Source organism: Crocuta crocuta, unplaced genomic scaffold (genome assembly GCF_008692635.1).
Source record: "Crocuta crocuta isolate KB4526 unplaced genomic scaffold, BGI_CrCroc_1.0 scaffold95, whole genome shotgun sequence".
In the NCBI taxonomy this organism is placed as follows: domain Eukaryota; kingdom Metazoa; phylum Chordata; class Mammalia; order Carnivora; family Hyaenidae; genus Crocuta; species Crocuta crocuta.
The window spans coordinates 7,714,069-7,725,873 of NW_027530971.1; the positions used below are offsets into that span (position 1 = coordinate 7,714,069).

Consider the following 11,805-nt stretch of genomic DNA (forward strand, 5'->3'; position numbering starts at 1 on the left):
CACAATAGTACTGGGGCCACAGTACTATTGCAAACTCTGAGAAGACCCAGAAAAGTGGCAATGGTATTCTTTACCGCACAGTTAAGTGGTGGGGATAAAACAAGTTGGTTGACTAATGATATGATGTGAGTACGTTCACATTTGAGACCATGCCACGCGATTGCACGGATCATCTGGACCTTCTCACTTGGGTCCACTTCTCCAGCAGAGCAAAAGACTGCACTTCTCAGGGCTTCAGTTTCCCCAGCCGTAAAGTGGATGAATAATTCCCGGTTAATGAGGATGCTGGAGGAGTTCAAACACTTCACGAGGCTTTTAGAGCTGCTGGCACATAATAGCATCTCAGTACACGACACAGTCGTGTGGGTATTGTGGTGGCAGCTCTATACAGTATACAAACCTCACTCTTAGGGTCTGCTCTGTGAAAAAGGCAGTAGGCTTAAGATTACCTTACCCAAGAGTTTGCTAGAAAGGAAATCCTAGTGCTTGCAGGTCCTCTCGGGCGGCTTCAGGGGGAGCTGGAGTGCCCTGAGTGCTAAACTTCCCAGGGGGTGGGTGGGTTCCTGGGTTTGGCCACCATGTCTGCACAGGTGATCTCATCGTCGAGGACAGAATTTATACGGATGCCCTTACCGAGTCATACTCCTTCATTCTGTAGAAAGATAGCACCCCACCTTTTCCAGTACCTTCCTTTATAGATGTGCGGGGTGTGTCAGGTACAGCGAGTCTTTCCTCAGAAGCAGTGATGGTAGATAGCTTAGCAGGAAGGAGGAACAGTTTTGGAGCCATTCATAGCAAGTGCTTTGGGTGGTACCATATATGTACACGTCGTGCTAGCGTATATGAAGCTATACAGAGAGTTTTGATTCTATTCTTGGCATTTTACTTCAGTATCCAGGTATTTGTCATATAGCTCTCCTTCCTGAACATCTCTTCTAGTGGCTTTGTAAACAGATGCTTTTTTACATTGTATGTATACAGCGTCTCCTGGTTTTTATTATAAATAATGCAGTGGACGTCTTTGTGCATGAATCCTTTTCCTTCTTTTGTATGATATTCATAGACTCTGTTCTCCAAAGCGGATCACTAGGTCAAAGGATGTGAGAGTTGGCAACAGTGTTGTGACCGTGCCAAGTTACAGATAGACAAAGGCAGCAGTGGACGTGACAGCTGAGGGCCCACAGCTGCTTCAGAGATTTTTCTAGAAGAACCCCATTTGGGAGAGTTGCCATGGCACAGTGCTGCCTTCTCATCTTCTGTCTTAGCTGAGGCTGGTAGCTGCCGACTTGATTTATTTGCCCAAAGACTTTGGGCCGAGTCATGAGCTGGAAGCTGGAATATTGACCTGTCTGTGCCTCGCCTAGAATACACATTCAGTCCCATGATTGCCAACCCCCCCACACTGGACCCAAAGGAGCTATAAGACCAACACTCATGAAAGTTGTTGACGGTCTTCGGACACTTGTGACCTTGTACCTGTTCCTTCCACCCTGGCCTTTATTTTCACTCTGTGTATGAGGCCTTCTGGCTCAAAAGATTGTGCACTGATGAGAAAGTACTGTATGTTGTCTACTGAAGATGTTCTCCAGTAAATCAGTCAGGAAGGGGGAATCTAGCCTAATTCTGAATAAAATGTTAGTGGTTGTCTGGAACAAGGGAGGTCGGTGCTCTGGGTAGATTTCTGAGAATCATGCGATATCTTTAAATGTCTCCACTTAACTGATAACTCATTTGACTTTCTGTAGTTTCTCTGTTTCAGTTAAGAATGGGCATTTTCCATATTCTGCTTTGGCTGTGAGGTTTGCTAACTGTTGGTATTCTGGTGTGTTGACTTTTTGAGATGACGCTTGCGGTGATGGAGAAGTGACAGTGACCGTGAAGGCAGTGGCAGCCATTACTTACAGAGCACTCACTGTGCCAGGCACGCTTCTAAGTGCCTTACATTTATTAACTCTTTTTATCACTTAATGATTTCATTAAATCAATTCATTTCAGGAAAGAGAAGCAAGACATGGACTCTTGGAAAGGGAGCCGAGAGCCAGGAGTGGGAAGACACTTCCTATTTGTCTTGGAAGAAGTCATGGGTTTGAATCTCAGCCCTGCCAGCAGTCACTGATTTGGGGCAGAGTCCCTTTACTTCTGCCCCCTCTTCTCTGAAATGGAAATCCTGACTCCTACGTTGTAAAGAATTAAATGAAATAATGGATGTAAAAATCCTGTTGATCGCTAAACAGATGTGAGGCATTGATAGAATGTGTTATTCTTCCCGCACCCCAGACTCAGGCTTCTGGCATCCTGAGCCCCTTTCCCCGGTAAGGATGCTGCGTAGGTGTTTTGTCTGTGCTCGGCCGTGCGCTGGGCACTAGGGAATCCAGAGGCACGGCTCCCACCCAAAGAAGATGTATGCTGCGGCTTGGAAGACAGGTCATAAAAAGATGACTGAGTATACCAGCTGGTTGATCAATACCATTTGAATGGACCCAGCATTAAGTGCTTTAAGAAAACAGGGGAGGGAGATCGGTCCTGTGGCTTAGGAGCGGTGGGAAGGGAGCCATCAATGAAAGGGAAGGGCCCTTTCTTTCTTTGCAGAATAGTTTGAAACCAAGCCTTTAGCCACAGCCAGGATGAAGAGGTTCCTAGGGCCGAGTCTGTGCCCTGCGGGACAGGAGCACTCTGGTCTTTCATGATACAGTTCAAAAAACACCACCATGAAGCTCCAGTGTGGGTCTGGAGTAGAGGCCCTGAAGGTGGAAAGTTCTGGTACCCTAGGAGCATTTCTGTCTCAGCTCTCCAGCCGGCATCAGACTTCGGTACCACAGAGCTTCCACTCCTGATCCCCATGGGCATTGTTCCGGATCCGGTCAGGAGATAACTCTAGAGTGTCTGCCGGGTGCTTGGGTCTTCAGAATGATGGGCTGGGAAGAACTAGCCTTCACATTACGAATTTGCTGTCCATTGTAGATTCTGAGCGAAGACTGGAAGCAAAAATAGGCTGAAAGGCCATCCAGGCATCCCATGCATTGGGAGCCAGGGACTGGGGGATGGGACGGGATGTCCATTTCTCAGACATTCAGGGTCCCTTCAGGTCTGAGCTGTGACTCTGCTGGCTAGTGCAGAAACTGACACAGTTCAAGGGAAGACAGTCCTTGCCTTGAGGAAGCTACAGTCCATACAGGGAAGCTAGACTCAGGGACGGACCCCTTGGCGAGCTGTGCAGGACACTGCCACCAAGTGGTTGCGTCTTCCAGGAGCATCCTGATCTGAGCTGCTCAGCTCTTGGGTTGACCTGAGCTCCATCCCTTTCTTGCCCCTGCTGTGCACTGAGTTATAAGGAGCCACATTTCCCAGGTGCCCTTGCCCTCTGGACCTCAAGTAGTTGAGTCGGAAGGATGCCCCGCAGGGAGATTGGAAGGTGGGAAGAAGGGACAAGCCCAACGTATTTCTCCCCACTCAGTCTTGCCTCTTGTAGTGTTTTCTGTGTAGCTGCCTCTGGGACCCACTCCCATTGGGCGGCCCTTGCTGAATAGCCCCCACTTCTGGTAGCACCATCTCTTCCCCTTCTCTCTTCATGCTAATCCTTGGTTGCCTTCCTGTCCCCTGTTTGACTTCCCAGCCCGTTCATCACCTGTGTCCTCAGATCTCTATATTAAATTGCCTCTATTTTAAATACCTAGATTGCCTTCTCTTTTTTCTGAGTCTGACCCTGTAGAACCTTACCATCCAGGGCAGGTCCCGGGGAGTATTTGTTTCCACTCTGAATAGTCCCATGGAAGCCATTGTAAGATTGTGGCTGCCCTGCTGAATTTATGGTACCAGATTTCTTTCCCCCTTGCACAGAAAACAGAATTGTAGAATAATCCGGCCGTGTAGATTTCTCAGTAAGTACCCACTGGGATGTGAGGAATTACAGCCTTTCTTTTCTTCATGGGCCTCTCATTTGGTAGGAAAATGGGTGAGCTCCTTCCTTTCCAACTATGTGAGGGGCTATTTTGATTTTTGAAAAATTCATGCAGTCATTCTCCCCCTCCCCCTATTTGCCTGGGCTGTTGATCTTGTGATATATTTATAGAGATTGTGGTTGGCTGACCAGGAGTTATTTTGCAATAGGAATTTGTAAGACTTCTACTTTGAGCATGTGTTCCAGACTTTTCTTTCTTTAAAAAGAGGAAAGTCTTTCTTGGAGCATCTACTTTGCCCTTCTGTAATTATTTTTGTTTCACAACCAAAGTAAGTTTGGTGTTCTATTCAGGTTTTGTTGTTGTTGTTTGTTTTTTTTTTTTCCAGTGTGTATTTCTTTGGTCTCTGGTCTTCTGTCTTCTTTGGTATCTCTTTACACTGAATTTTAAGAGGCCACAGCTCCTCCTTCATATAGGAATGTTTTTGCAAATGGGAATGTGGTGACCCAGTAAAGGGTGCTCTGGAGGCCAGGGACCTCGGCTTCTCTATTAAGGGAGGGTGTTGGAATAGTTGAGGGGGAGCAGGCAAGCCACCGTCCCCAGATTTACCAGTGCCCACTGCAGATGTCAGTCATCAATCATAGCACTCTCTCTAGCTGAGCTCTGATGTGGCCCCAGAATCCATCCCAACATACTGCCCCTGGGGGCCACTACCACTTGATTAGAATTGGCACTGAAAATAAAACCTGTTTGCCTTTCTTGGACTAGATGATTCCCCAGACCCCATTCATCACCATGGTTCTCTGAGCATTGGCAGTACGGTTCCTTTATGTGTTAAACCAATTGCCTGCTCTTTATTAAGCCCCTTCTGTATGCAGCGTGGCCCTGGGAGCTGTGGAGCCCCGGAGGAGCCCCGAAAAGCCAGCCTCATGGAAATTTTGCCATTTGGTTGGGAACAAAGCTGCAGAGAGAGCACGAGCAAAGGCAGAAATGCCAGCAAATTTCAGCAGTATGAGGGTCCTCAGAGCCCATGTGGTCACAATTCTCCAATTTATAGGTAGGGAAACTGAGGCTCAGAGGAAAACAGGACTTGCCTGAATTTTAATGAATGATAATTATATACCTAAAGTTCAATAAATGATAAGTCATTTTAATTTTCACCATTTATACAGCATTTACTATCTACCAGGCATGGTTTGGGGAGCTTTATAAATGTTAACTGATTTAATCCAGAGTATCCTTGTGTGGTGAGCACTATCATTATCCCCATTTGACAGATGAGGAAATTGAGTCTCAGGGGGTTAAGTCACTTCTCCAGTGTCCCATGGTTTGTAAGTGGTGGAGTCAGGGCTTGAACCCATGCCATCCAGCTCCAGATTCTATGCAGGGAGGTACTGTGCGATGTAAAGCCTGCTCAAGGGATCAGAATATGTTTGGGTTTCCTTGTTTCTTGAATGCGTTAATTTTACTCACTACCATTGGGGTAATCATAGTGACATTGACCAGATCTATGGTTCACGTAGTATTGTTGGCATGAGCTGAGAATGGTCTGAGAATTTTACAGACTTTATACCTTTTGATCCATCCAGCAGTTGTGTTGCAGAGGGATTTTCTGCCTCTTTTACGTCTGGGGAAACTGAGGCTGAGAGGTGCTGCTTCCTGAGCCCGGTCACACAGCTACGTCCTGGCAGAATTTGGAGGTGGGCAGACGGAGGGCACAGTTCGCCCATGCCAGCATCCAGGGCAGGGGTCTCCTGGCATGGAGATGCCACCGTTCTTCTGGGCACGCCAGCGTCACTGTGACCATGTCAGGGAGGCCCCAGCCCCTTCCTTTGGTCTCCTTGAAGAGGTTTGAGGAGTAGCCTTGAAGCCTTACTTGAAAATACCCAAGGAGGTGACTTTTAAAAACCCTGTCCTCCAAGTCTGGGTTCAATAATTGGAGCTTGCAATTCTTTCTGCTNACCAGGACATGGTTTATGGCTGATCTGGTTTTAACTCGCTCCAGGCGGTTTTCCCTGGAGTTTTCTGTAAAATCATAAACCTGGAGAGAGAATTTTTGTGGAATCCAGTCACATGATTCGCTCTTTTGTAAATTGAGAGATTAACTGTGTGACTGTAAAGAACTGAGACACATTTCTTTTTTGAAAAGAAAACAAACAGAGCAGCATTTATGCACCCAGAGGAGCGTGTCCACTCTTCAAGATGGGAAAGTCCCCCGCCAAGGTCACCCCGCCGGGCCTTGGAAGCAGCAGGGCGCGGGGTTTGAGAGCACGGACTTGGAGTCGGAGCACCTGGGCTGGGGGCCTGGGGGAGCCTCTCTCAGCTGGTCCCTGCACCCTGCAAGCCTCTGGGGGCCTGACCACAGGGCTGGGGACCATCCCTCCTACCCAGGGTGGTTGTGGAGATTACATGAGATGATACCCCATGCCTGAGCCCAGGCTGGCATACAGGAGGTGCTCAATAAATGCTGGCTGCTCCAGGGTCGCTAGTGTTGTCCCTGCTGGAGGCCCTTTATGCTGGGGTAATAGTACAAGCTGACACTGTGTGGCTGTGAAGGTCCTTCCCTTAGCCTGTGACGGATTAGCTCACCTAGTCCTCAGAATAGCCCATGAGTTGGGCACCAGCATCATACCCATTTTACAGAGGAGGGAACTGAGGCACTGAGAGGTCAAGTCACTGAGAGGCCAAGGTCCTGCTAGGAGGTAGCAGGTGCATCCCACCTGACTCCCAGTGGCCACCACCACTGCTCCTGGTATTCCTCACAATTTAGTCTTGGGAGCCTGAGGGCCTTTTTGGACTGCTGGTCACTGGTCCCTGGGAGAGAGACCAGGCCTCATCTGGCCTTGGCTTAGGCCTCTGCTGGCCCTCCCCAGATGCTGACATCAGCCCCTATGGGGTCTTAATGCCTCCATGTTGCCCCTCTAGCCGCCTTCTACAGACACAACTCTGACCATGTTTGTCCCCTGCCTAGAGCTCTTTGTGTTGGGCGAGAGGTGGAAGGGAACCCCCGTCGTTTCTCTGCAACTCACCTATACATACAGGGTTATTTTAATATAAAAGACTCAAAAACGACTCCTCAAACTCATAACCTTGCTGGACCCCACCCCAGGGGCAGCCTCTCCTCTGTTGATGCAGCCTTAGCACCTGTTGTGACGCGGCCCAGCTGGATGAATAGAATTTACCTACATTAAACAACCAGGATTCTCATGGACCCTTTAGATCCATGTGTGGACTGTGGGCTCCAGCTGTGTGGGCGTCCCCGGCCCTGGCAAGAGAAGCAGGCTTGGGTCTGGCGGGGAGTCCTGCACGACCGCCTGGGGGAGGCTCCGCCCCTCCCGTCTCACGTCAGGACGCTGTCCTCCTCCCGAGGTCCCGAGTCAGGCCCCACTTCTGTCCCAGGTGCCCATTTCTGTGCACAGAGGAGGCCAGGTCCTCTGCACACGGTCCAGGACACACCAGGGTTCCTCAGTAGCTGCCCTTATTAGCGTGTGTTTAATCCTGCCATTTACTGAGTGACCGCTGTGTGCCGGCTCTGCCCCACGTGGTCGCCACACGCTGTCGCCACACGCTCTCCTAGCTGATCCATGGCGCTCCCCGTAATCCTTTGACCTAGAGCTTTCTCTCCTCCACTGCTGTCCCCAACCGTTGCTGTCTCTTCCCTGGCAGACGACAGTGGCCTCCACGCCGGGCCCCCCTGCCTCTGTCCTACAGTCACCAGTTACATGAACCTTCAGAGAAGCCCATGGGCCTTGGGTGAAGCCCGAACCCCTGTTGCCTGGTGTGCACTTTCTCTGTAATCACCAGCTGTCGGCCATACAACAGAGACAGTAATGATGAGGTGGCGACAGTGATGATGACGATGTCAGCATTAGGGTCCTGTCCTGGTCCGTCTGGCTGTCCCCCAGAGGGAGAAGGACCTGCCCACGTGTGGCAGTGGCTACGAAACGAACAGAGCTATGCTGGTTGCAATCCTAGGAAGCCTGATTTATTTTTTGACACTTGACTTCAGACAGCAAGGGCCTGGGGAGGGGCAGAAGGTCATTGTAACGAAAAGGAATAAAGACCTTGATCATTTCTCTTTGTTTTCCCTGGTAGTTGGGAACTTGGCCAGTTGATGGCATGTCTGGGCCTCGGGGCTCTGGCCTGGGGTCTAATCAGGAGTTCCCTGTGTGAACCTGGGCATGTCAGCGGGCTGGCCCCTTCCTCCAGGGGTAAGGCCTTCAGAGAGGGCTGTGGCCCTGCAGGCTTCAGGGACCCAGGCTTCCCTGCTGGGCAAGATGGGGCCCTTCCCTCTGGCACCCAGCTTGTGTTAGCTTCATTTGCATCTGGACTGTACATTCCCCCTGTCGAGCAGGAGTTCCGTGTGCCCTGTTCCAGCCTCCTCAGGGAAGCTCTTCCCGAGCCTGCAGTCCCATTGGAGCCTCTTGTCAAAGATGCTTGTGGACCCGAGGCCTCTCTCCCTCTCTCTCTCTCTCCCTCTCTCTCTTGCGTGCGTAGTGCACGTATCTCAATTGGTAATTATAAATTGATAGTGTGAAATAAGTAATCACTGCCTGTCTCCCCCACCGCTCTTGTGGCTGTTGTGCCTCAGTAACAACCCTGGTGTCCAGTACACACAGGCGCTTAACAGGTCGCATCGGGGCGGGTGATGAGGAACAAGGTGTGACTGGGTGCGTTAGTCCCCCACGGCCTTTCTCAGAATCCCATGTTTGCTGTGCAGTCAGTGACTACCCACTGAAAGGTGCTCTTCTTTGAACTCAGAGCCTCCCCCTGCAGCCAGCCCCGCCCCTCCAGCTCTGTGGCTTGGAGTGACCACGCTCAGGTAGAAAGCAAATACAGAATTAAAAACCAAGCACCACATGCTAGCAGCCTGTCACCGAGCGTGATCTAAGAAACAGGGTTCATTAGGGAACTTCTAATATATTTAGTTTCCTGGGAGTGGGCTCCCCTTTGTGTGTCAGGCAAAGCTATTGTTTGGTGTTGGCATGGTCACCCTGAATGGGTGTTTCTCAAGAACACCTGCTGAATAAAGAGGCAGGGACGGTCTGTGCTTGAGTTGGGGCCTGATGGTTCAGTAGGCAGACAGTTGATCTGCATTGTTTAGGGCCAGGCTCGGCTTGTTGCTTCTAGACTTGAAAGGCCAGGTGTGTAGAGGAAATGGCCATTGGCTTGGGTGAGAAGATGTGTGAGCCCCGGCCAAGCCAGGGACCTGCTGTGTGACCTCAGGCAAGTCACTTGGCCCCTCGGCGAATTCTTGGTCCGAGGGGCATGGTTAAACTGCAGTGTTTCCTGAGCAGGGTTTGGGGAGGGTTTGGTGTGGCCTGACGATCTGTGGAAGGTGCTGTGCCGTGACTCCTCTTCTCCCGTACCACAGAGGCCATGCCTTCTTGGTGTGGAGGCCCGAGAGTTTGGTACCTTCCTCCCTGACTCTTACTTTCTGGCACAGCCCAGACGCAGTTCGCCAGGAGGCACTACTGCTTCTACCTTCTGGGGTATCCAGAACCCACTTCTTACACCCATGCCACTCCCCTGGTCCCAGCCACTCCATCTTTTTACCTGGCCGCCTGCCCGCTTCGGCCCTTGCCCCTGGTACATTCTCAACTTAGTAGCCAGAAGGACCTTATAAAAATGGGGGTGGGGTGGGGCGCCTGGGTGGCTCAGTTCGTTAAGCGTCTGACTTTGGCTCAGGTCACGATCTCACGGTTCGTGGGTTTGAGTCCCGCTTCGGGCTCTGTGCTGACAGCTCAGAGCCTGGAGCCTGCTTGGGATTCTGTGTCTTCCTCTATCTCTGCCCCTCCCCTGCTCACACACACTCTCTCTCTCAAAAAATGAATAAACATTAAAAAAATTCTTTAAAAATGGAAGTCAAATTATTCCAGTTTGCCAAAACCATCCAGTGGCTCTCCAGGGGAAAAGCCAGAGGCCTTCAGTGGCCTCCAACACCCCACATGGGCCCGCCCCCAGTACCTCACCTCCTCTACTCCTTGCTCACGGCACCCTTGCTGTTCTGGAGCACGCCAGACACACTCCTGCCCATGGGTCTTTGGACTGGTCATTCCCTTTGCCCCGGACACCAGCTCCTGTACCTCCCATTGTTTGCCTAATGACACCTGCTCTTACCACCTTTCTTAAAACTGCAGCCTGTGGCTCCCCTCTGTCTCAGCATTCCGATTGCCCTTCCCCATCTCTGTTTTCCTTTCATGGAACAGACTGCCTTCGAGCATATGATCTATTTTACTAATTGATTATACGTGATGCTGCTTTCTCCCCCAAGGTGAATGTAATCCCTGTGAGGGCAGACATACATGCCAACTACCTAAACAATGTCTGGTGTGTATAGAAGGAGCTTCTTAAATACTTGTCGAGTGAACAAATGACTTCCTCCTGATCTGGGTCTTGTGGGACAGACAGGAAGTTCCAAGTTAAATTTTGGAGATCCCTTGGCTGCTGGAAAGGAAAGAGGTGTGCAAACGAGGCTCACGTTGTTTTGGACCATCTTATCCTCCTGTCCTCAGGAATAATAGGAGACGTAGAATAGTCCTCTGGGCAGGGTTTGCTGCTCACTAATAAGTACAGTGCCTCCTCCTGGCTACTAGGTCGAGTGCACTTGGCTTCCCTCACTGCTGAGGCTGAACATCTTCCTACAGGGTCAGTTGGACCTGTTAGTAATATAAAGTAGTGTTTTTATATTCAAACATATGCATGCATGAAGTACACAGGCTTATTCTGGAGTAATATGCAGTTGATACTCGTGAAGGTAACATTCATGTGAATTAAGAGAGAATAGAAAACTTGAAAGGCATTTGAGCATGTGGGGAACTTCTTTTCTCTCCTTAGTTCACATTCACTCTTCCCTTCCAAGGGAGGAGAGAGGCCAAGAGGCAGTGAATGTTGGGTATTTGGAACTGCCCCTTAGTGGATTTGAGGTTATCCACCCAAAGCTGAGCACAGTAGGCTTTCAAGGAATATCTGTTGAATGAATAAAGGAGTGATTGATTAAGATCAGTTGCTCTATTTCATCCTGGTTGCCAATGCAGATCATTACTCATCTAAGCAACTTCATTGTCATTGTTTCCCGAGAAATAACATAATGGATTTAACCATATTTGCTGAATTTTTGCCGTGTGCTGGCCCCGAGCTGGGGTGCTGGAGTCATGGCCACGTGTGGCATGTGGTCTTTGTCCAGAAGGAGCACATGGCCTCGGGGGGACGGGGGGGGCATAGGTGCTCCAGGAACTGTGGACCCCATCCCATAGAGTTGGTAAGAAGTGCTGGTGATGGCGTGTTAGGAGTGTTGGAGGAGCAGTGAATAGGGACACGTCAAATCTGGCGGGGGAGATGGGGGAGTTATTGATGTTTCCCAAGAGGAAGCAATTTTTGCATTGCAGTGGGGGAGGGAGAGGGCAAGATCCTAATTATGCCACCACGGAAATGTGCCGTACCAGCTCTGTCCTGGGCTTGACTGGCTGAGGCACCAGTTTGGGGATACCCTCTCCAAGATGGCGGCCCTCCTGCATCTTCTCAGGGCTCAGGGGACCATGAGCACCCACATTTGCAGTGGCACCTCAGCCTCGCCGAGCCTCTGGCTTGGTTCTCTTATCGCAGAAAGGCATTTCATTCTTCGAGATCAGGCAGCCAGGACCCAAGGAGCTGTTTTCCTCCATTGTGCAAGCATGACAAATCATTAATTTTTGATTGATTTGCTTAGAATTATGGGCGCCCCAGCATTCTTTCCGCCGCTGAACAGCTGTATAACAAATGAATATATCAGTGTGCACAAAAGATTGGAGATCTAAGAGAAGCAATTACAGTGGCCACCCTCCCCCACCCTCACCCCTTCCCGGGCAATGAAGGGAGGAAATTTTTACCAGAAATTCCTCAAGTGGCTTTAAAAAAAAAAAAAAAAAGC

General features: G+C 50.1%; 1 protein-coding gene across 1 annotated transcript in view; it reads left to right on the forward strand.

The window, feature by feature from the left end:
* The window catches only part of ZNF618 (zinc finger protein 618), a 145,545-nt gene that overhangs the window by 52,804 nt on the left and 80,936 nt on the right, over window positions 1–11,805 (forward strand). Inside the window, exon 6 of the mRNA XM_077769769.1 lies at window positions 9,343–9,485. Coding sequence (XP_077625895.1) covers window positions 9,343–9,485 — 143 coding nt within the window. The remainder of the gene's footprint in view (window positions 1–9,342; window positions 9,486–11,805) is intronic.